Source organism: Macaca nemestrina, chromosome 3, assembly GCF_043159975.1.
Source record: "Macaca nemestrina isolate mMacNem1 chromosome 3, mMacNem.hap1, whole genome shotgun sequence".
NCBI classification, from domain to species: domain Eukaryota; kingdom Metazoa; phylum Chordata; class Mammalia; order Primates; family Cercopithecidae; genus Macaca; species Macaca nemestrina.
This window is the reverse complement of record NC_092127.1, coordinates 181,545,855-181,572,149: the sequence shown is the minus strand read 5'-3', so window position 1 is coordinate 181,572,149 and position 26,295 is coordinate 181,545,855. Positions and strand designations below refer to the sequence as shown.

At 42.9% G+C, this 26,295-nt stretch overlaps 1 protein-coding gene across 16 annotated transcripts in view; it reads right to left on the bottom strand.

The window, feature by feature from the left end:
• Positions 1 to 26,295, bottom strand: part of LOC105487901 (prominin 1) — a 155,304-nt gene that overhangs the window by 67,961 nt on the left and 61,048 nt on the right. For all 16 annotated transcript variants that reach the window (XM_011751549.3, XM_011751547.2, XM_071093833.1 and 13 more), the window contains one exon: positions 2,129 to 2,184. In XM_011751549.3, coding sequence (XP_011749851.2) covers positions 2,129 to 2,184 — 56 coding nt within the window. The remainder of the gene's footprint in view (positions 1 to 2,128; positions 2,185 to 26,295) is intronic.

The following is a 26,295-nucleotide window of genomic DNA, read 5'->3' as shown; positions in this document are numbered from 1 at the left end:
TAGCCAGAAAACCCTCCTCCAGATGTGGCCTGGCTCCTTTGGTGCCTGTGCTTCACTAAACCCCTTTCTTTGGATAATGGTAGAAAGCGTGGTCCAGTTCCACATCCAGAGTAGGATTCAGCTCATTCATGTGGGTTCAGTTCTGCATCTTCTCTCCACTGCACCCTCACCCAGAGTTTTTATTCATTTGCAAAGGCAAGGAAAGAGAACAAGAGCCAGGTGTATAAACCAAGGTTATGGGAGTGCCAAATCTAATACCAAGTCAAGCACAAAGACACTGCCAGGGTCAGTGGCAGCCCAGCTCCAGCTCAGGCTCGCAGGTTCCTCAAGGCCAACTAAGGGTCTCAAGACCTTGTCCTCCAAGTCCCAGATCCCACTGAAGCACTGCCCCTACTCCCATTCCTTGGTTGGCATTCAGGCTGGCTAAGCATATTATGCTAATTTTGAATATAAATATAAAAGCAACAGTCATTTTCTTCCCCCTAGAGATGCAGGCCAACGTGGCAATCACGTTTGGGAGATGTAAATGAAGCCTGTGGCACTGAGGAATGAAAATGCTTTCCACAGTGCTGGGGAAGGCTGTGTGCCCTGGGAACAGCTCAGTTTATCTTCCACACAGTCTTCCCTTGCTGAATGTAAACAGCCTCTGGATAAGGCTTTCCTCTTCAGCTTCTGCATTTACTTTTCTCTTGAGTATAATTTTCTTGCAAATTAAAAATATGATGAGGCCATTTGTAACCATCTGAGGTAATGATTCACTGGGCAAGAGGGAACTGCCCTCCCCCGTGCCGGAAACACTAGCGTTCAGATTTATTGTGCAAGCCAGTAAAAAACGTCCACCTATACATCTGCTTATGGTTAGCCTGATAACCACCTTCAAACCAGGAAAGGAAGGAACAAAGTGCTTTACTTACCGAGAAGGACTGAGAACCTGGCAAACACATTTAACTATTTTTTATTATCGAATATTCAGTGCTACACACTTTTGTCTGTTTGCTTCATGGGCAACCTACACTCATAACACACCAGAATCAAGACCACTCGTGTGTTTAGGTAGGCAGTTGCAGACGAGTGCACTGGCAGCACCTTGGGTAATAAGCAGAAAAATGCAAGGAGCCTTGATACTTTCTGAAAATACTATGGACTCACTCCAGGGAGACGTTCAAGGTCCTCCCAGGATCAGGTCCCATCTTACCTTTTTTTCTCTCCCTCTTGCCAGGGGCCTGCTTCTTTCATACCTTGACCTCTTTGCTCACACGGTTCCTGAAGCCTGGAATGTGAGCAGAGCGCCCACCCATCCCACCGGCTCTGCCCTTGCACGATCCTCGTTATATTAACTAGATAAGGTCCCTGCTATCTGTCTTCTAGCCTCTTGAGACCAAAGGCTATCATCCTTGTCTCCACCTTCCTTCAATTCTAGCCATGTACTCACACAGCAAGAGATTCATAAACCTTGTATAAATGCAAAGCTACTTTTCAACAAACGATGTTTTATAACAGAGTACATAGTCACCATCTCTAGGAATTTTCAAACAATTCCACTTAATGAGGGAGTTCTCATCCCTCAGCTAAAAGAAAAGTAGTGTAATATTGCTTTTTGAAGGAATTTTAGTTTTTGTTTACTTTATTTATTCATTTATTATTATTTTTTTGAGACGGAGTCTCACTCTGTCACCCAGGCTGGAGTACAATGGCACCATCTCGGCTCACTGCAACCTCTGCCTCCCGGGTTCAAGCAATTCTCCTGCCTCAGCCCCCCGAGTACCTGGGACTACAGGTGAGTGCCACCACACCCGGCTAGTCTCAAACTCCTAACCTTATGATCTGCCCACCTCGGCCTACCAAGGCGCTGGGATTACAGGCGTGAGCCACCACGCCCGGCCGTAGTTTTTAATTTTTAAATAACATACAACTTGAAAGGCTTTCTTCAAATGCTACTTTTGAAATGTCTGCTATGGTTCAAATGGGATTTGTAAGGTGGTTCAATATTCCATGAAAGTTCTTAGTCAAAAAAGGTTACTAAAATTGCAGATTGAATAACTGGTTGTTTAAAGATTTACTTTCAAGTCAGCCAAAATTTTTCTCATACTTCATATTTTTAATAATAAATACACCAATGAAAAATTACCTTATCATAATCAATTTTGGACTCACGTGCCTTCTGTATGACTTTTCTCAAAGTATCTGGAAAAAAAGCCACAAAATAGCAAAATTATTTTTTCAGTAAAAATATAAAATTCATATTTGGAAAAAGATCTTTATATGCTTACAAATTATTATAACTATGTTTCTATTATTCTTATAATTTTACTCCTATTTCTTAATGTAGTTAAATAATTAATGACCTCTAGCCAGAAGCCAAGAATAGAAGACAAATACTTCCGATTTATTATTTTGTCAGGGACAGAATTAGAGAGTTGTCATTTTTAAGTTAGTAATTTATCATAATACACTTTAATATTTACCAGCAAACCACATACAGCTTATTAATAATCATTTATAAAAATTATGCTGAAATTGCCAATTCTTAATTATCTGGAAACACAAATGAAATTTATTTTTCAATAATTCCACATTTGCCTGATATTAATATTTTACAAAGGAATGGATGAAAGGAATCTTAAAATTAACTCAACTCGGCAGGGCGCTGCGGCTCACACCTGTAATCCTACCACTTTGGGACTCAGAGGCAGGCGGATCACCTGAGGCCAGGAGTTCGAAACCAGCCTGGTCAACATGGTGAAACTCCATCTCTACTAAAAATACAAAAATTAGCCAGGTGTGGTGGTGCATGCCTGTAATCCCAGCTACTTGGGAGGCCGAGGCGGGAGGATCACTTGAACTCAGGAGGTGGAGGTTGCAGTGAGCCGAAATTGCGCCACTGCACTCCAGACTCCATCTAAAAAAATAAAATAAAATAACCCAACTCAAGAGTTCTTAACATGGGAAATCCTTCTCTTCCTGTCTCCAAGCAGTACACAAAAACCTACGCAATGCAAACTTGAACTTTTCCATAAATATTCATTTAGAGCATTTTCAAATTCTCACATAGCCCTGGGACCAAAAAAAGGTTAAGAGCCACCACTTAACCATGAGCCGCCATCTAAGAATGATATAAGACAACTGAGACACGGACAGAGAGGGTGACATAGTGATTCGTGAGGAGGCCAGACCAAGGCCCAGGTCTTCCTCCTCCTGTGCGGGTGCCTTCCCGCCACCCTGTACACTGTCTCTCACCCCAGGAAGGAGCTTCTGCATTACTATCACTATATCCATCACACCTGAAATGTACTACTGGAGGGGTGGGGCAGGGGCGGGGTGGGGGGGCAAACGAAACCCTACATCGACTCCTTTTATGATGCAAAAGTCAGATTAACATACAGGAAAACAAAGCAAGCCACTTTCCCAAAAGGCTTTCTGCAAAACAACTTTTCTCCTCTACAACTCAGAGATATGGGCGATATTTAAAGATTATGCTGCAGGAACAGAGATTTTCAAACTGATATGCACCCAGGGAACCCCAATAGTTTCTTCACAGTACCTCGGGGGCTGCCCAAGGACCACAGGGACACTGAGGCTGTCTAATCCCCTTCAGACAATATAGGTTACCTCCCCTTCAACCAGTCAGCATTGCTTTGGTCTGTTTTACAGATCAGGCTTCTGTTTAAAATTTCACTGAATGAAAGAGTCATGTGTCTGTTGGCTGCATAAATGTCTTCTTTTGAGAAGTGTCTGTTCATATCCTTTGCCCACTTTTTGATGGGGTTGTTTTTTTTTTTGTAAATTTGTTTGAGTTCTTTGTAGATTCTGGGGCTGTAAACTAGTTCAACCATTGTGGAAGACAGTGTGGCGATTCCTCAGGGATCTAGAGCTAGAAATATAATTTGACCCAGCCATCCCATTACTGGGTATATACCCAAAGGATTATAAATCATGCTGCTGTAAAGACACGTGCATACGTATGTTTATTGCGGCACTATTCACAAGAGCAAAGACTTGGAACTAACCCAAATATCCAACAATGACAGACTGGATTAAGAAAATGTGGCACATATACACCATGGAATACTATGCAACCATAAAAAAGGATGAGTTCATGTCCTTTGTAGGGACATAGATGAAGCTGGAAACCATCATTCTCAGCAAACTATCGCAAGAACAGAAAACCAAACACCGCATGTTCTCACTTATAGGTGGGAATCGAACAATGAGAACACTTGGACACAGGGTGGGGAACATCACACACTGGGGCCTGTTGTGGGGAGGGAGGATAGGGGAGGGATAGCATTAGGAGATATACCTAATGTAAATGACTAGTTAATGGGTGCAGCACACCAACATGGCACATGTATACATATGTAACAAACCTGCACGTTGTGCACAAGTACCCTAGAACTTAAAGTATAATAAAAATAAATAAATAAATAGTCTACTGTTGATATAGAAACTGAGAAATCATCTATTTATCAAAATATATTTAGCTGCACAGCATAATATGTTGCATTTTGGGACCTTGACCTAGAAACGAGTTAGAAGCGAATCCAAGCTCCACCACTTAACTGAGTGTCTGTAGGTAAATAACTGCTACAAACATCCTCATCTGCAAAATAAGATGTCCCTACTCTCAAAGGACCACTAAGGGTGAAGTGAGAAAACATTTATAAATAAAACAGCACCAAGCCTGGCACATAGTGGGAACATGGTATATACCTGCTATTATTATATGAAGGAATTTAGAGAATGTAGGTTATAGAACAGTATCTATGGTAAGTGCAGTGTGGAAGACTATTGTTTTGGCCATTCAATATCCATTCACTTTTATTTTTTCCCTTACAAAACAAAGCAAACAAACAAAAACAAAATGAAAAACTTCGGATTTCTTTTGGGGAACTGCTCCTTCCATCCTCTCAGGCCACGTGGACTGGGGAAGCCGTGAGCCCAGCACCACAAAGGTAGACCTTCACGGGTCTAAACCAGCAGGTCTCCAAACATGGGCTATGGGAATCCCCAAGATATGTTCAGGGTGTCCATGAGGTCAAAACACAAGATGTTAATTGCTTTTTTTGTTGTGTTGACATTTGCACTAGGGTGCAAAGGCAGTGGTAGGTAAGAATGCAGGTGATTTGGCACAAATCAAGACTGCAGCTAATACTCATTATATTCTTTCCCATTAGGCATTCATGTTCAATAGTCAGTTACACTTAAGAAGGGTCTTGATAAAGCATTAAAAATTATTTTTATTAAATTTCAACCTGTGAGTACAGCTCTTTTTATTATCCTGTGTAAAGAAATGGTAACTACACATAAAGCTCTTTCATGCCCATCCAAGGATAATGTGCAAAAAGCATTTGTGCAAGTGTTTTAAGTTGTGAGCTCAACGAGCCACAGTTTTCATGGAACACCATCTTTACTTGGAAGAAAAGTTGATGGCCAGGCGCGGTGGCTCACACCTGTAGTCCTAGCACTGTGGGAGGCCAAGGACAGAGGATTGCTCGAGCCGAGGAGTTTGAGACCAGCCTGGGCAACTAGGTAACATAGTGAGACCCCACATTAGCCAAGTGTGGGGGCATGCACCTGTAGTGGGAGGCTGAGGTAGGAGGATCATTTGAGCCCAGGAGTTCAACTAAGCCAGTTATGCCACTGCACTCCAGCTTGGGTGACTGAGCGAGACCCTGCTTCAAAAAAATAAAAAATAAATAAAACTAAATAAGAAAGACTGAGAGATAAATTGTGACTATTCAGACTTGGATATACCCAATCTCAGCCCTTAATCTGGTTCACTGCAGGCTTGAACTCCTGGGCTCAAGTTATCCTCCCCTCTCCCCTCAGCATAGCTAGACTACAAGTGCACGCCACCATGCACAGACAATTTTTTTTTTTTTGTAGAGATGGGGTCTCACTATGTTGCCCAGGCTAGTCTTAAACCCCTGGCCTCAAACGATCCTCTCACCTTGGCCTCCCAAAGCACTGGGGTTACAGGCATGAGCCACCGTGTCTGGCCAGCATTTTCTCTAAAATGAAAGAAGTGGAGTTTGCAAGTTTAAGAAGCCACTGACGGGATTTGTTGCCAATGATAAAATTAGAGCTTTCAAGCAAAAATTAGAATTTTGCAAAATGTGTATCCACCACCATGAGCTTGACAGCATTCCAGTACTTATGCCTTTCTAACGTGATCAGTAAGGATATTAAAGAATTTTTGATACTATAAAATGAAATATGTCCACATTTAGGAGATGTACAAAACTCGGTGACTGAATATTTTCCAGATGATTCATGCATCATGTCACAAAATCCTGCATGGAAAAAGATCCATTCAAAGTGGAAGACAGGGAGGTGGGAGGAGGGCAGATGATAAAAAATTACTTCATAGGTACAGTGTATGTTATTCAGGTGACGGATACTCTAAAAGCCCTGACTTCACGACAATGTGCTCTATCCACGTCACAAAATTACATTTGTACCCATAAATTTATACAAATTTAAATTTTTTTAAATAAATACATACAGTGGAAGACAGACCAGTGGATGTTAATAGATCAAAATATAAAAAACTAATTCATGTGGTTCCAGATTCCATATTGCAAATAACTTTTACAAACTAGCACTTGTACAGTTTTAGTGTGGTATTAAAGTAAAATATGCACAATTATCTGAAGAGAATACTAAAATACGGCTCTGTTTTACAACTACGTATCTCAGTGAGAGCAGACCTTCACACTACACATCAGTCGCGCTAACACCCAGTACTTCAACAGGACCAGCTCAGATACAGATATGAAAATCCAGCTGACTTGCACTAAGCCAGATGTTCAAGAGATCTGCAGAAATGCAAAAACTGATGCCACTCTTCTCATGATTTTTGCTTTTGGAAACCGTAGTTATTTTTAACAAAATTAAGTTATTTATGGAAAGGGTTTACTATCTTTCTTTTAAAATAAATTGACAAATATATGTTAAGGTGTTCTCCATTTTATCTTCAAATATGATCAATATTGATAAACAAAATCTCTTTGGGGCCCTGAATAATTTTTAAGAGTTAAAGGGGATCTGAGACCCACAGTGTGTGAGTGAGACCTACAGTGTGTGAGTGAGACCCACAGTGTGTGAGTGAGACCCACAGTGTGTGAGTAAGACCTACAGTGTGTGAGTGAGACCCACAGTGTGTGAGTGAGACCTACAGTGTATGAGTGAGACCCTCTGGTCTGAGACAAGCAGCATATTCCCTCAACCCCCATAACTTGGTTTAGAAGTCAACAGACAATCCAGCTTCAGCCAGTGAGACACAGACTAACTTGGTTTAGGAGTCAATAGACAATCCATCCATCTTCAGCCAGTGAGACACAGACTCAACAGACTCAAGTCTTGGCGTTTCTTGTTTTTTGTTTTGTTTATTTCATAGAGATGGGATCTCATTCTGTCACCCAGGCTGGAGGGCAGTGGCGCCATCATAGCTCATTGCACTCTCCAACTCCTGGCCTCAGCCTCCAGAGTAGCTGGAACCACAGGCGTGCACACCACATGCAGCTAAGCCTTGGCTTTTTGGGGGGGAAAATGCTCACTAACACCTCCCTTCCCCAGGCCCTAGGTGGAAAGGACGTTGGTCTGGAGTCACTGCCACAGTCCTCCAAGCACAAGGCAAGAGACTGAGAATTGAAGGCCCGCGTGAGAATCAGCCCTGGCAGCATCACGGGAGCTCCACTTTGAATGGATATTTTTCTGGACTGCACGTGCTGAGAAGGTGGCAGGGATGCATACTGTAGCCCAGAAAGTACAGAAAATAAGGGCAGCCTGCTCTTGAGGGCACATGGGTTGCCCCATGACGCTGTCTGGGACGTGGTTCTGCGCCTCTCCATCCATTGCTCTGTCCGTAGCTCTCTGACTGCCAACCTCTCCAGAGTGTGTGGCCTGGGAGTGAGCAGCCCTGTGAACTTCAGGATGGACCTTCTGCAGCCAGCAGCCAAGTCTGCAGAAACGAGTTCTGGAACTCAGGGTCTCTCTCTCTGTCTCTCTCTCACACACCCCCCAGGTCAGGGGATAGCGCTGGCAGGATGCTTAGCTTTATGGGATTCTCTTGCACCTTCTCACTACACTTCAACAGGGCTCCATCAACAGCACATGCAGCAGGAGTTTCTCCAACAGGCTGCGTGCATATGTGTGCGATTTATGAGTGTTGAGATGTCTGAGCCACAGACGTAAGCTAAAATAAGAAACGTGCCTTGTGCAGGACCCATGTATTATAAGAGATCCATCTTCTTTATGTGAATCAAAACTCATCTTTGACTAAGATATTTCTGTTCCCAAACTGGCTTCTTTGAGTACTTATGTAGATTCTGGCCCAAGCTGGGCCTAGTGAAATTCCACCCCTGTAATGTTCTCTTGTAAAATGAATAGAGAACTTAAAATCCCCTGTTGTTTGCAGTAGATTTATCAGACTTGTGCCAAGCTTAAGTGCTCTTGGAAAGGTTTTGCTGATAGTATCTGTAAGTCAGCTTGCTTGGGCACTTGTGTTTACTTAGAAATGTGATTAATTAAGAGCATAAATAGTGTTAAGTGCCTCTCTGCGGAGAGACCACAGTCCCTCTTTTGCCTTTGGTAGCCCCATCTTATACACACATAGTTCAGGGGTGTCACACGTGGCTCTGTGCTAAGAAGGATTTAATATGTTAACCCATACATTAAAACAACACTGATCAAAGTGAAAGGGATTATTCATATTTTCTGAAAAGACACAGAATAAAATAATATTCAAGTTCAATTTAGAGACTTGCAGAAACTAAGTTTGTACATGCATCGTTTTTGTAAATTAAATACTAATTAAAATGCAGCTATAATTGTTCCCTTCCAGGCACAAAAGACTTTCTGGAGGCACTTCCAAATAAATTTGACAACTTGCCCCCATCTAGACCAAATTCAAACCAAGTAGAACTGACAAGCCCAGAAAAAACACACATCTACACAGTTCAAAAAGTGGTAAGTCTCTGGATGTGCTGGCATTACACAGGCTATGGAAGATCGAGAGGCATCTTGCCCCAAGAAAAGTGTCCAGTGCAGTGCCTGGTATGTAATATAGGGAACACAAAGTGTCCAGTGCAGTGCCTGCTATATAATATACAGAGCACTACAGATGCTAAGAGACATGTTAGCCTCTCCCACCTCCACTCTGGGATCCCATGGCCTTCAACACTCCACTCTTCCCTGCCTGCCCTTGGCGACTGGCGCAGAATGAAAGTGTCCTGTGCCATCTGTGTGTTGCCTCTTCCTCCCTGACCCACAGCCTGACTCTATTCCCCGGCTCTTTTGCAGCTAAGAGGGACCAGGGGACTTGAGTTCTGGCCAGCAAAACACGGATGGACGTACACGCACACCACTTCCAGGCCTGGCCTCTGAAACCTCCCAAAAGACCCTGCACGTTTGCCCTCTTTATTCTTTTCTCAGCCAAATACAGAGGATCCAGAGGAGAATTCCAAAGCCCAAGCGGCTGGCAAAACCATTCGGTGGAGCGAGCCGGAGTCCCCAGACCACACCACCCAACTCACGGTAGCCTCTATGTTGGACTGAGCAGTGAACCACAAACATTTTGTACTGAGATTTGGGCTTGTTTCTCTTAGCAAAGGATGTTACTTACCCTAATAAAACACACCTTACCGAATTAAGACCCCCAACATTTTCTACCTACATGCCTCCTCTACCAGTAGCCTATCCTGCCAGCTTTGACTAAACATAGAATGAGAAAAAAACAAAACAAAACTTTTTGGTTTCAGCAGAAAGTAAACATACACATGACACATGCAGAGACTTAGTGAAGCTTACAGACCAGCACCCACATAAACTGAGATTTTTAAGACATCTTCAAAGATATGAATTCCTGTATTCATAAAAGAGAATGCATGAAAAGGTACTTGCGCTCATAAAAATCACGACCAAATACAGTGGAGTATAACTCCGATGAATCACTCTTCCTGCCTGCTTCTCATCCATGGTCTACAAAGCTTGGAGAGTCATCCTGGGCCTGAGACACATCCAATAAGCCTACCAACTGAATTGTCCTAATCTACAAAACACATGTTCATAACCAATTTAAACCACCAATTCAAACAAGCCTCTACTGCCAAAATACTTAAGGAAAATGTTCTCAGGTAACAGTATTATGCTGGGAATAGTACATCAGATAGGGGTCAAGGTTAAGCTGGCTTAAAATCTCAGTAGCATCTCCAAGAGTTATGAGTACAAATGGCTGGTAAAATGAGTTGGGAGCACCAGCTTCCGGGTCCAGGTTGCCCTTTCTGGAGGAGAATGCAGATTTAACTAAAGATGCAGAGCCAGTTGGTAAAAATATAAACATTTATGTGGTTTATATGTGGCCACCAGCACTTTCTCCAGGGCTCCCATATGGAAGAGATCTTAAGTAACTAACAGAGGTAACGCTGCCTCTGAGTCTTGTCTCTCCTCACTGGGCTAGGCCTGCTGGGTGTTGTTTTTATGCTTTAGAACTTCCTGATTCCATTTTCTAAAATAAAAATTTGTCTTCTCTTGGTAGGAAAATACCTCATGACTTTAAACAAATCCAGAAATGTCTAGTTATTTGCATAGCTTGACTCAATTTACCTTTCATCAAGGAAAACAATGTTTAAAGAGCCAATTCATTGCGTGAAAATGTTTAAATCTACATTGAATCAGCGTAGTAGATAAAATCAGTTCTGTTAGGTTGACTGGAAAGGAAAAAGAAGGAAAACAAGCCTTAGATATTTTATTTTAACTTAAGACATACAAATACACATGCATTTGCCTCTCATCTGGTGCAAAGCCAGTGACTTCAGCTCCAAATCACAAGCTCGAAGGAGACAAGAATGACCCCATGGACTCGCGGAGTCACACTGTCTACACAGAGTGGGTACTTCAGAGACGGTACTCAGTCATCACAGACTCTGCGTCAAGATAGAGCAGAGAGTGGGTACTTCAGAGACAGTACTCAGTCATCATAGACTCTGCGTCAAGATACAGCAGAGAGTGGGTACTTCAGAGACAGCACTCGGTCATCATAGACTCTGCGTCAAGATACAGCAGGGAGTGGGTACTTCAGAGACAGCACTCGGTCATCATAGACTCTGCGTCAAGATATAGCAGAGAGTGGGTACTTCAGAGACGGTACTCGGTCATCACAGACTCTGCGTCAAGATAGAGCAGAGAGTGGGTACTTCAGAGACAGTACTCAGTCATCATAGACTCTGCGTCAAGATACTGCAGAGAGTGGGTACTTCAGAGACAGTACTCAGTCATCATAGACTCTGCGTCAAGATACTGCAGAGAGTGGGTACTTCAGAGACAACACTAAGTCATCACAGACTCTGTGTCAAGATAGAGCAGAGAGTGGGTACTTCAGAGACAGTACTCAGTCATCATAGACTCTGCGTCAAGATACAGGTGACCTTGCTCATTTGATTCTTCAGTGACTAGAATAGGCAGAGGGCTAGGCATTCCTCCAACCACGCACTCCTTCCCACCCTCATTCCCAAACATTGGGAATAACTGCCTGTCTCTGTCATGGGTCCCTAGAGAGACAGAGCCAATAAGAGATAGTAATATAGCTATTCAGAGACTTATTCTAAGGAATTGTGGGAGCTAGCAAGTCTGAGATCTGTAGAGCAGGCTGGCAGGCTGTAAACTCAGGTAGGAGTGAATGCTACAGTCTTGGGGTAGAATTTCTTCCTCCTCAGGAAACCTTAGTTTTTGCTTTTAAGGCCTTTCAACTGATTGGATGAGGCCCACTCACTTTATCAAGGGTACTGCCTTTCTCTTTTTGAGAGAGACAGTCTCTATTGTCCAGGCTGGAGTACAGTGGGGCAATCTCAGCTCACTGCAACCTCTGCCTCCTGGGTTCAAGTGATTCTCCTGCCTCACCCTCCCAAATAACTGGGATTACAGGTACATGCCACATACCACAGCTGGCTAATTTTTGTATTTTCAATAGGGATGGGATTTTCCCATGTTAGCCATGCTGGTCTAGAACTCCTGACTTCAAGTGATCTGCCTGCCTTGGCCTCCCAAAGTGCTGAGATTACACGTATGAGCCACCATGCCCAGCCGGTACTTACAGTGTTTGGCCGGTACTGCCTTTCATGTAAAGGTTTCAATTCGTTTCATCACAATTAGTTTCATTATAATTAGTTTCGTTAAACTAGTTGTAGATGTTAACAACATCTATAAAATACTTTTAGCAGAAACACTAGATGAATGTTTGTTTACATCATCATCTACTATAGCCTGGCCTAATTCTACCCCAGTCAGCTATTGCTCCTGCTGGATGGTTATATCTCATAGGTGCGGGAGCAGAATATCTCTGAGCAGCTCTGTTTCAGAGCAGGTAGAGGAACCATCATTAATGACAACTGCCGACAACCAAGCAAAGGGTAGCAATCAGGGCCCAGTGAGCACAAGGGCAAGAGGCCACACATAGTCTCTGAGGACAAGGATCTTGAATGAGGATCCTTAACCACCCCCCCCAAAAAAAGTTGATTTATATTTGGTGTACACTCAATTCAAAGGCCTGAATTCAAATACATGCCTTTTGAAAAGATTTCCATGGAAAATACTAGAGCTAAAAAAGTTTGTCACTTGAAGAGTTAAGTGTGGCTTCTCTGAAAAATATATTTATCAACTCTACCTTTCAGCACCCCCATTTGGTTAAATGTGCCCATTATTCATAATGAAATGAACACAATCTGTCCACTCCTCAGCTCACATTTTCCTGTAGCTGGTGTGGGTGAAACTGAGACCAAAGAAGGGATTCTGGGGGGACCCAAACAGCACGATGGCCTCGGGTCCTGGAGTTCCCCAAACTTCCTGACTGAGCCTATTTCCTTCTGCTGTGGCTGAGCTGCGCCTGTCTGAATTTAGTACCTGAGTGATATGCATTGAAAAACCATTTTCTGCTGCAACAGGGCTGTACTTTTCAGTTTCTCAGAGCACTTTCATTTAAACCCTTCAAATCCTCACATCCACATGACTAAACTATTCAGTTTGGTTTTCGATAAAAGGATTGAAGCTTCAGACTTTTAGAAGCCAAGTTGTATTTATTAGACGTATCAAATGTATCCCTGCTGCCTCCATGTATATAACAAAGTACAGGGAGAACTCCCTTTCCTTTATTTTATTTTATTATTTTATTTATTTATTTTTTTTGAGACGGAGTCTCCCTCTGTCGCCCAGGCTGGAGTGCAGTGGCGCGACCTCTGCTCCCTGAAGCTCCGCCTCCCGGGTTCTCGCCATCCTCCTGCCTCAGTCTCCCGAGTAGCTGGGACTACAGTTGCCCGCCACCCAAGTTGAACACCTTTGGGGTGCTTTTTTCCTATATCAGTTCCCCTCCTTTCGCTGCCTGGAGTGGCTTCTCCCTGCAGGACTGACACACGTTGGCTTTTACTAGAATTAATGGTGGCACGAACTCACTCTGGGAGTCAGGAGCTCAGAAAACATGCTGCCCAGGAAGCTCTTTCTGTGGAAACATCTGGACCAGTCTGGCCCGTTTAGCCTCCTGGCAGCCATGTGCTCACAGCCACGTGTGGCCTGTGATTTTACTTTACCTGGATGTAACATGTGGTACAGCCCAGCCTGTCACTGGGAAGATGATCATTTCCAGTTCCTTTAGAGGAAGCGAGTACTCAGGTTGCACAGGGTGAAGGGACGCCCCAGAGGTCTCCTGGAGCCTGGAATGCCGGCCATGGCGGTGCAGCCACCCTGATGATGGGGTGGCTGGGCTGGGGGCTCCCCCACGGTGCGATGGGCCATGGGCCGGGGCCCTGTGCTGCCGCCCCTGGCGAATCCACAGAGCGGGGGGAAAAGGACCACTGCCAAACTATTTGTGAATTCCGACGGCATTGCTTTCCCTAAGATATCCCTGGAAAGCATAATTCCATTTACAGCCTTTGTCCCTGCTGTTCCTGGGGGAAGGTTTACTGGGAGGACCTTGGAAAGGAAGTTTATTTGAATCACATTTTTTGGTCTGTATGGAGGTCCACGTGAGATCACAAACACTGCTGTGAGAATGTGAATCAGCCAAACCCCATTTTGTTCTATGTGAAGAAAGGCTCAGCTGTCGACAATGGCTCCGCCAGGACAGGCAGTATTAGAAGCAGCGTGAAGGGGAAATTGTTTTCCTTATATATAGTTTGAGCTCACATAAATTTGTTTTAATTAAATTAAATGTTTAAAATAATTTTATTAATCTAGTACTCTATCTCCCTCTTCCCCCATCCACAGATAAGAAATACACACTTCTTGACAAAACAAAGTTAAAAATGCTGTTTCCTGTAAATCAGATCTCACCATATTCTTATGTAGGATATGTGACCTAGAACCATTTTTACAGTATTTCAGCACGCAGTATTTGTCATAAGAAACTTAGCAACTACCAGTCATGATTGTACTGAATAAGAGGGCTCTGATCTCCTTAAATTTATATATAAAGATATGTATATAGAGTTTATTATTGTATTTAATATGACACGAACAAGATGAATTTTTTTCTTGTAAATTGATGTGGATGGTCAGCCACTGCAGGCTTCATCTTCAACATTGTCTCATTCCTTCTTAAAATGAGTTACCCATTTGCAAACTGTGATTTCTTTAAGACATTGTCCCCATACACTATGTGTAAAGCATCCATTATTTCACTATTCTTCCACCCAAGCTTCACCATAAATTTGATGTTTGGGCCGGGCATGGTGGTTCACACCTGTAATCCCAGAACTTTGGGAGGCCAAGGTGGGCAGATCATGAGGTCAGGAGTTCGAGACTAGCCTAGCCAACATGGTTAAACCCCGTCTCTACTAAAAATACAAAAATTAGCTGGGTACGGTGGTGGGCACCTGTAATCCCAGCTACTCGGCAGGCTGAGGCAGAAGAATCCCTTGAACCCAGGCGGCAGAGGTTGCAGTGAGCCAAGATCATGCCACTGCACTCCAACCTGGGTGACAGAGCAAGACTCCATCTCAAAATAAAAAACAACAACAATAACAACAACAACAAAAAGGATGTTTGTTCTTGCTTCAGTTTTAGAATTCATGTTGCACTGATACAGGGTGTTTGTTTGGTTTTTGTTTTTTTTGAAACAGGATCTCACTCTGTTGCCTGTTCTGAGTGCAGTGGCACGATCATGGCTCACTGCAGCCTCGATCTCCTGGGCTCAGGTGATTCTCCTGCCTCTGCCTCCTGAGTAGCTGGGACTACAGTCACATGCCACCAGACCTGGCTAATTTTTGTATTTTTTGTAGAGACGAGGTTTCATCATGTTGCCCAGGGTGGTCTCAAACTCCTGGGCTTGAGTGATCTCCCTACCTTGGCCTCCCAAAGTGCTGAGATTATAGGTGTGAGCCACCATGCCCAGCCTAATCCAGGCTATTTTAAAATTGGTGTCTTGTCCTTCTTAGTGAATCAAACTACTACCTATTCAGATATCTTAGAAGAAATTAATATGTTTATTTTGATGCAAAGAACTTTTTAAATCCATGCATAATTTTTTTCATATACATATTTTCCATGAGCATTTTGAAATCCCTTCATATATTTAATGGCATGGTCAGACTATATTCCCAAAAATGCTTAAAAGGCACAAATACATTTCAGAGTGTGTACTGCGTTCTAAGGATACAAGGATGAAAAGATGCAATCCATGCTGTTAATAGGCTCACTGCCTACTGGGAAGACAGATCAGTAAACAAAATAAAGTAGGTGTGCTGTGTGGGGAGATGCAGGAATATAAGGCTCAGCATCAGCTGGCTAAGTTGGGAGAGTTATGAGGAGTAAAGACTTACTAGAGCAGATAATATTTGAGCTGTGTCTTAAGAGTAGAAGTATCCAACTATTAAGTGAAGGGAAAAAACTCTAGGGACAGGGAAATGCATATTCAAAGTTATTCAGACATGAGACAACATGACAGGTTGAAGGAACTGCAAGTAACTGGCACTGCTTAAATAAAAATGCCAGGATGGGAGATGAGGAAAGACAGGCAATTACCATAGCAGTTAGGGCAGAGAACTCCAGCCCTGCTATTTAATGGCTTTGTGGCCTTGGGCAGGTGGCTCAGCCACTCTGTGCCTTCATTTCCTCTTCTATAAATGCTATGCCATTATTATCACTATCAACCTTTTGAGTGCTGAGAAACATGAACAAATGCTCAGCTGTGAACTCTCTAACCACTCTAAATATCCATCATCTTGTGAGGTGAAGAAGGCACCTATTGTGTGCCAAGCCCTCTCTGAGCACAGAATCAGTTGATTTCATGCTCCAAGATGCTGAGTGTGGGGTTTTGGCCACAGGTTGAGTGGGACATGTAAGGCCTCATCAGGATGTGCTTTGTGAGTTCAGACTGTAAAGTCCCTTCGCCTTTGTGCCCAACAGCAGAGTCATTGTGGCTGCCTGGTCAGGTGGTCAAGACCCAAACTGTCTTTGGACACGGAATGGTTTTTCTCCCAGCTGAGCAAACCGGGACGGGTTTCTGACCCTGGTTTAATGAGCCCAGCATTTTAACAGAGTCCTTCCAATTATTCGTCGCAGCTGAGAGCAGAGTCACAAACTCCAAATGAGACTGGGATTTACAAGAACTCGGTGGCCCTCCAAGAAACTTCCTAGAATCCAATACAAACATGACATCTTCTTATTGGCTTTGAATCTCTCCTACATAAAGTTCTATATAATGTCAGAAAACAAAACCCCAAACGAAAAGGAAGGGAATGAAATGCCCAAAGGCTACCTTCTTTCAATTTAAACACAAAACAAACCAACATCTCTGTTGGATCTATATCTATGCCTGTTTATGAGCTATGGGATTGGAAACCCTGCAGCCAGTGTGGAGACGAAAAGGAATGCGTTGTGATAGTTGAGCCTGAACACTCGTGAACCCCCACTGAGAATGCCAGGCTAAATCAAGCTTCCTTGGCAAATGAGGAAGCACCTAACCTTTCCTCCCTGACTGTTTCTACAACTCCACGTCTCCAGCCTTACGCACTGCACTCCCACAGAATCGACAGCCCCGAGCTCTGTTCTGGCCACCCACAAAATCGCAATAAAGTCCTTGGAAAATAATGAAATAAGCAGGTTTCCCCATTCCTATAACATGGTATCAGAATGCTCCTGATACAGCAGAATGCCCCCTAATAAATGGAAAAGAAGCAACAGAACACCACTACATTACAGCACTATAGTAAATGGTTTATTTTTTATTTTTTGAGACAGAGTCTTACTTGGTCACTCAGGCTGGACTGCAGTGGTGTGATCTCGGCTCGCTGCAGCCTCAACCTCCCTGGGCTCAGGTGGTCCTCCCACCTCAGTCTCTTTCCCGAGCAGCTGGGACTACAGGTGCACAACACCAACATGCCTGGCTAATTTTTGTATTTTTTTCTAGAAACGAGGTTTTGCCATATTGCCTAGGTTGGTGTCAAACTCTTGGGCTCAAGTGATCTGCCCAGTTCAGCCTCCCAAAGTGCTGGGACTGCAGGTGTGAGCCACCGGACCTGGCAGTAAATGATTTCTTAAGGCAATAATATGAATGCTAAAAGCTCTAGGCAAACGATTGTTGGGGAACAGGATAGTATACGGAAAAATCTGAAAGACACTACCTTAACCACATTGTTAATTTCACCAACAATGGGACAAATTGACCACGAGCCTCCTACTGTGATAACAGTGAGAGGACATGTCATTTATGTAGTACTACAGACAAAATATTTAATTTGAATAAAAGTTATTTAAAAATTAATGTAAATATTTGAGAAATGTAAATATGAACTGTTTAGGAGACAAAAGTGTCATAATAATGCGAAATGTTCTGCATGCCATATTTGCATGTGGTTATGTAGGAAAATGACCTGAAGTGCATGCTGAAGTATTTCACGGTGTGGCAAAATATTAACAACTGATGAATCCAGGTAGAGGATAAACAGGTGTTCACCTGTACTACTCTGGCAATGTTTTTAAGGTTTGAGGTTATTCAAAATAAAAGTCTGAAATGAAAAAAGTTATTGGACCTCTTTCTGTTTTTCTCTGCAATCACTTTCCTTTTTCCAAACTCTACTTCCCAGTTAACCAGTTAACTAATTTTCCTCATTTATCAAGCTCAAAACTTTTTGACTCAGTTTTGGAGTAAAACCACAATGTTTAAGAGTTTCTTTCTCCCATGTTGTGATTCTGATTCAAGGGAAGGAAAGAAACAGTAAAAAAGATAACAGAAAATGTGGTCACTAAACTTAATGATGATACTTCAGAGTAAAATAATCAGAATTCTTATTAACTTTGGTAATTTGGTAATGACACCATGGATAGTCAATATTCTTTAGAAATGCACACTGTGGTGGGAGGGAGAGTGACGTGAGGTTTGGGTTTGCTTTAAATGCTTCAGCAAAGAAAAATGGAACGAAAATACAAGGAAAAAGATAGATAAAGCAAATATGACAAAACCAAATCATTTTTTATCTGGACCACTGGCATATGGGGATTCACTGTATTCTTTCTGGTTTTGAGTAGGTATGGAATTTTTCATTATAAACAATTTATAAGGCCGGGAGCAGTGGCTCACGCCTGTAATCCCAGCACTCTGGGAGGCCAAGACAGGTAGGTCACTTGAGGTCAGGAGATCGAGACCAGCCTGGCCAACATGGTGAAACCCCATCTCTACTAAAAATACAAAATTAGCCGGGCATGGTGGCGAGCACCTGTAATCCCAGTTACTTGGGAGGCCAAGGCAGGAGAACTGCTTGAACCTGGAAGGTGGAGGTTGCAGTGAGCCAAATTGTGCCACTGCACTCCAGCCTGGGTGACAGAGCAAGACTCTGTCTCGAACAAAACAAAACAAAATGATTTATAAGACGTCTTACCTCCCTTGCATTCCATCATCCAGTTCAGATCTCCATCACATCTACCCTACTTTTAATGAAGTCACCCACTAATTATTCTTTTGGCCTCTCATCTCTCTTCTACTCCATTCCATTCAATACAGTGCTATCAGGTTAATCAGTCTATCTAACCCCTTTTACTTGCCTCCATCAATTGTCTTCAAAGCTACCCACAATGTAACCCTACCCTTCCAACTGAAATCAAAGTGAAATCAGGCTTTGGAGTCAGAGTGACCAAACATATATCTTGATTTACCCAGACAGCCCTGGTTTACATCTGCTGTCCTGGCATAATCATTACCAGTGCTCTCTTTTATTCTCAAAAGGTGCTGGTTTAAATGACAAATATATGGCCACCGTAAATCAAGTGATCCTGAGTTCAAATTCCAGGTCAGAAACTTAATGCTGTGTAACTTCAGCAAATTATTTAAATTCCCTGGGCCTCAATTTTTCCCATCTGTAAAAAATACTCATCATTAAAAAACAATGTGTGAAAATCTTAGCAAGATGCCCAATACATATTGAGCAATTAATAGAGTTGCTATAATTATGTCTCCCTTCAAAGGAGACCCCTTCAGTTCAGCCAGATCCCTGACCTCCCAAAGCATGCCTTGTTCATAACCCTTCTGAGGTCTGCCGATGCTATTTCCACCTATCAAAACCCTCCCTATAATGGTCAGTACTCAAGTTCCAGGGGAGGGAGGGGAAAATCATCCCTATCCTCAAAGTTAAAATGGGAGGTCCTCAGCTGATTTCCCTCATCACTAAATCCCTGCAACTCACAACTCACTTGTGACATTTAACGATCCACTGGCGGCCGGGCGCGGTGGCTCAAGCCTGTAATCCCAGCACTTTGGGAGGCCGAGATGGGCGGATCACGAGGTCAGGAGATTGAGACCATCCTGGCTAACATGGTGAAACTTCGACTTTACCAAATATACAAAAAATTAGCCAGGCGTGGTGGCGGGCACCTGTAGTCCCAGCTACTCGGGAGGCTGAGGCAGGAGAATGGTGTGAACCCGGGAGGCGGAGCTTGCAGTGAGCTGAGAGCGGGCCACTGAACTCCAGCCTGGGCAACAGAGCGAGACTCCGTCTCAAAAAAAAAAAAAAAAAAAAAAAAAAAAAAAAAAAAAACGATCCACTGGCTTACCTGTTCCCTGAACTATTTATTCTATGTAAATACATTTGTCTCCTCCGCTAGAGAGACTGTTCATTCCTTAAAGTAGAAAATGTTCTCTCTCCCACACAAATCCTGTAGCCCCTAACCCAGTGCTGTCTACCTGCAGCAATTGCTCAGCACAACTTGCATGCCCCAAATAAGGCATCTAAACGAGATCTAAGAACCTAGCATTCTCCTAGGCAAGACTATTTCCCTTGGAGAAACAAAATCTGGATTCATAATCACAGTACCATTCTTGAGAAATGATGCTGGTCATGGTGGCTTACGTCCATAGTCCCAGCTACTCAGGAGGCTGAGGCAGGAGGATCACTTGTGTGCTGAGATAACCTCCCAGACAAAAATTCCCCTTGTCCTCTTTCTGGCTTAGTTATCCTACCAGCTCTCATTTGGCTGCATGGTCTTAAATGAGCAGGCTTCCGCTATCTGGGCCTTCGTGTTCTCATCTACATAATGGAAGTAGGGAATTGAATAATTACTTCTGATCGGAAGATCTCCCCTAACTCACAAATTCCCTAAAACCAAATAGCCTAATACCAATTCATGGTAAACAGCCTAAGGAAAGAGTTTTCGTCTGAAGAGAGGCTGTCATGGAATCAATAATCAAAAGACTAAGACTCTGCTACACAGCTAGGCAGAGGCATTTCACAGACAAAACCCTTAGAAAAGAAACAGATGTGAAAATAGTCCACCTTGACAGTAATGAGAAATACATACTTTTAAAAACACAATGCCATAGCCTTTACCATTCCATTTTCTAAATACCCAACACATCACTAGTAATGGCATAAACCTCACAGACCTTCTGGTGGATTGATAATTCCTTCAAAAACTTGGAAATTAATCATATCTTTTGGCTAACAATGTTCTGGGAAAAGAATCCTAAATGCAAACAAACAAAACCATTTTCTGCATATCTAACCCTAGTAAAAACCCGGAAGTCAAAACAGGGAGGGATGAGTGAGTCTGCATGTGACTCCATCCATAGTCTCCATGAAGAGTAAGGTCTCTAGCTGGCAGAGGAGAGTTCAGGCTGGAGATTTGAGAAGAGAACAGGACGTGTGCAAGCAGGGTGTTAGGAAAGAGGATTGACTGGGAAACAGGTCAGAGCTGTCAGGAGTACGAGTGTCCTCGTGGGGGCTGTGGATATTCATTTAAGTGAGTCCAGCTGGAACAGTCACAATGGTTTCTAGGAGCAGTCAGCCGCTTGGGTGTAGGCCTGAGGAAGTAGAGTAACCAGAAAATGCTGCAACCAGATTTAGGATTTCACCGAACAACCCTGGTGGGAGAGGAGGGCAGGAGGATCTTTATAATGCAGGACTGTGGGTGCTCACAAAGAGAAGAGGAGGGGGGCCCTGAGAGGGTACACAAGAGTGTATCCACTCATGCACGCGACAATTACGGGGCACTTGCTGTGTTGTGGGCGCTGCTCCAGATTCTAGGGCTACTGTATGGACGAGTGAACAAAATCAACAGTTCCCCCTTTTCAAGATGTTTAGAGTCTATCAAGTGAGATAAATAAATATTTACTGTAATACCAGAATAAATGCTATAAAGAAAAATGAAGCAAGGTGAGGGGTGTGGGGGTGGAAGACGATCTGTCCCTTTGAGATGACATTTGAGCAAAGGCTGGAATGAGACAAGAAACAAGCCATGTAAAAAAAAAAGAAAAGGAAAGGAAAGAAAACGAGCCACGCAGAAGAGTCGTCCAGGCAAAGGGAACAGGCAGAGAAGCAAAGGGTCTGAGGCTGAGCAGTGTTTGGCATGTCCCAGGGAGTCAGCTGGCCTAGCTGTTACAGGGGTTCGGGGCTACTACTGCAGGCTGCTGCCCATTCTCTCTGCCCATTAGGAGGCCCTGGCCGTGGTCCAGGGAACTGGCAGCCTCAGCTGGAGGAAGGCAGTCCTGGTGGTCAGAAGGGGACAGATTTGAAATACACTCTCACACGAGAGCTTGTGATTTCCATGTGAGCAAGTTCATGTTCAGGAAGACTGGCCTGCTCCTCTTTTTGCAATGCAACGCTTGGGAAGCTGTCATTTCTGAAGTCAGGGAGCTATTTACTTGAGTTTCAGAAGGAGATACTCATTTCTGCTCAGTTTTATTTCTATGCACAAGTTATATTTGGAAGGGCTCTTAAAAGAAACACAATTCCTTGCCAGGCAGGCACCCGGGTGTTCAGTCATTTATACACAGATCTGGCACATAAAACGCAGCATGTCACAATCAATCGCCCTCCTGGAAGCCTGCTGTCCAAATCTCATTAGGCTGAGCTTCTGGGTCAGCCAATTTCCAAGAGGATATAAAAATGTATACAACCTCCTCTTTCCCAGGATGCAGTCAGGTTCGAAGAGAGCCTTCATCTCAATTAGTCAACATGTCCTAATTTCATCAGTGACAGCATCAGACTGAAACATTTCAAATCATAACTCAGGAACTTAGAGACTCCTACGTGAAGTAATCAATGCTAAGGAAAAACCAAATGTGAATAGTCACATCACCACCTTCTGGCTCCCAGCGTGGACTAAGAAGCTTCTTCTCCACAGGCTTCTTAAACAGAGTCTTTGTCTCTCCAGCCGTTTTCTGTAAACTGATCACCACTCTCTTTGCAAGTCTCAAGAAACTTCTTTCATCCAGGCTGATGGGGAAAACAGATCTTCTCTATTTCCCTTCTCTAGTTTTAAATTATCACTCTCCTTCTTTTAATCCCACTCAAGAAAGATTAGTATTTTTATTTTTATTCGTATCTACCCAGGTTCACAGAGATACATATAGAGTTATGATAACATAAATAAGAAGAAAGAAAAAGAAAGAAAAGCAAGCCCGGGGACCTAAGAGGAAAGAGGAGCTCCATAGAGTCAGGTGTTCTCTGACTGATGGTTCCATCCCCCACAGCATTCATTCCTTACCTGTTTGCTGAACAAGGAACATACGCAGGAATGGTGTACCGCCAGAGTCCTATCCCTGTGGTGAAGGGTGATTCACTGTTTCCAAACTTCCCAGTAGCAGCCACCTGAAACCACCCAGGCCAATTGTTCAGGAAAAAAAAGACTAGAAAGAAGGTCTTTTTCCAAAGGCTCTCACAAAGAGGAAACTGGAACATAATCAACAAATGCCTCAACAACTGTAATGGAAGGAACAGGTTTCAATGTGCAGTTCCAGAAAACAATGAGGAGAGAGTGAAGGGGTCTTTATGAACCGCTCTAGGCATCTGGCTCACAGCTCGGGACAAAGCCCAGTGGACTTCAGAACATAACCATTGAAGGCTTTAACATTTTTTACTGAACTGTCAGGCCTCTGAGCCCAAGCCAAGCCATTGCATCCTCTGTGACTTGCACGTATAAGGCCAGATGGCCTAAAGTAACTGAAGAATCACAAAAGAAGTACAAATGCCCTGCCTCGCCTTAACTGATGACATTCCACCACAAAAGAAGTGAAAATGGCCAGTCTTTGCCTTAAGCGATGACATCACCTTGTGAAAGTCCTTTTCCTGGCTCATCCTGACTCCAAAAGCTCCCCGACTGAGCACCTTGTGACCCCCACTCCTGTCCACCAGAGAACAACCCCCCTTTGACTGTAATTTTCCTTTACCTACCCAAATCCTATAAAACGGTTCCACCCTTATCTCCCTTCGCTGACTCTTTTTGGACTCAGCCTGCCTGCACCCGGGTGATTAAAAAGCTTTATTGCTCACACAAAGACTGTTTGGTGGTCTCTACACACAGACGCGCATGACACTAACTATAACAACTCATACTTTTAAAAAAATCACTGCTTTTCAGAAAGACAAAATTTATTCAATAATATTAGCCAAATGAATAAAGAGGGGAATCAAAACTCAAATGACAAACTACTAGAAATAAAAAATGATGCCAATGCAGGTGGATCACCTGAGGTCACGAGTTCAAGACCAGCCTGGACAACATGGTAAAACCCCATCTCTACAAAAATACAAAAATTAGCCAGGTGTGGTGGCGCTCACAGCTACTGAGGAGGCTGAGGCAGGAGAATTGCTTGAACCCGAGAGGCAGAGGTTGCAGCGAGCCTCTAGCCTGGGCGACAGAATGGGACTCCATCTCAGGAAAAAATAAATAAATAAGAACACCACATTAAAAAACTTACAGGAGGAAGCCAAAACTGTCCTTAGGAGAAATTTTGCAGACTTAAATGCATTTATTAGAAAATAAGCATAAAAATAAAATAATTTACCTCAAAAAGCTAAAAAAAAATTAAATAAGCTTGCAAAAATAAAATACAAGAATTACTAAAAATAAACTAAATAAAATAAAGATAATTTTTCATTTAAAAGGCACATTAGAAGGAAATAAAGCCCAGCTTTTAACTCTGGAGCCTATTCATGTAGGAGCAGGGAAGACACACTTGGAAAACAAGCAGTACAATGTCCAAAAAGGTACCTCGGGAATGGGCTAAAATCCACTGAGTAACACCTGAACGGAACCTTTATATCAAATGTTCAAAATCACTCCACTTGTTTTTCCTTTCTAGACATCTAGGAAGTACTGGAACTTACAAAGCATTTTCCACGGAATGCATTGTTCAATCCCCCTAGTCTAAGAGGATAATGAAAAAAACAAGATTCTGAAATCAGTCAGATATGAGTTCAAATTCCTGCTCTGCCCACTCACAAGCCATGTGACCCCTGGCTAAGTGAGTTACCCTCTCTGAGTCTCCATTTCCATGTACATAAAATAGAAATGATGTCCACCCCACAAGACAATAGACAAAATTCAGTGAGCTGTTTCTGCATTTTCTGATATATAAGTAAACCGGTTCAATGTTTATGGAGTGCCATTAGGCGATATCTAGCAAAAGTGCAAATTGCCAGGCTCAGAAGCTCACGTCTATAATCCCAGCACTTTGGGAGGCCAAGGCAGGAGGATGGCTTGAGCCCAGGAGTTCTAGACCAGCCTGGGCAACATGGGGAGATCCCGTCTCTATAAAAAATTTAAAAATTAGCCAGGTGGGGTGGTTCGTGCCTGTGGTCCAGCTACTGGGGAGGCTGAGGTGGGAGGATCGCTTAAGTCCAGGAGGCGGAGGCTGCAGTGAGCTACAGTTGTGTCTATACCGCAGTCTATCCTGAGTGAAAAATCACTCAATGCAAATTCACGAAATTATAAACTGACCTGGCAATTCTATTTCTAGGAATTTACCCCATATATAAACTTGTATATTTGTGAAATAACTAAAATAATTTATAACAATGTATGTAACAGCAAAATGGTTGAAATTAATTGATAAATAATAAACTACCTCACAGCAATAAAAAAATAATGGTAATAAGACTCCTAGGCGTAAATCTAAAAAATTAAGGATGAGAGGTCTCTCTCTGTGCTAATATAAAATAATAACCAAGCTGTATGTTTAAAAAGAAAGCGAGGTGCCAAATAATATATACAATATTTTTTCACTGATGGAGACAAGACCATATACACATGTTGGCTTCTACATGCATAAAATAGGTCTGAAAGACACAGACACACACAAACACTGATAACAGTGGTTGCCTAAAAAGGGAGGCAGGTGGCTGAGAATCAGGAATGGGACCGAAGCTTCACACTGCATATCCTTTTGCACTTTTGAATTTTCAGTCATATAAATAGGTTACCCCTGCAGTTTTTTTCCAAATTAAAGAGAATTGCATGACTAGAATTATCTACCAGATATATTAAGTTTTAAAAGCAAGGGGCAGAAGAGCATGTCAAATAATTTCTTTCTTTTTTGTTTTTCTTTTGGGACAGGGTCTCACTCTGGCCAGAGTGCAGTGGTGCAATCTCGGCTCACTGCAACCTTTGCCTATCTCCCGGGCTCAAGCAATCCTCCCACTTCAGCCTCCCAAGTAGCTGGGCTACATGTGCATGCTACCAAGCCCGGCTAATTTTTGCATTTTTTTGTAGAGATGGGGTTTCACCATGTTGCCTAGTTGGTCTCAAACTCTTGGGCTCTCAAATAATTCCTTTTGAAAAAAAAAGTGTGTGTGTGTGTGTGTGTGTGTGTGTGTGTGTGTGTGTCTGAAACATTTTGTGGATGTTTATTTCCCAGAGCCTAAAACAGAGCCTGGCACTCAATAAGCATCTACTAAATGAATGAATGAATGAATGAATGAATGAATGAATGAATGAACGGTTGCATACAAAACTTGGTGATCATCAATTACCTCTGGAGAGTGAAATGGGGTTATTTTACTTTTCCTGTTTCATCCTTTAAGTGATATTTGCATTTTC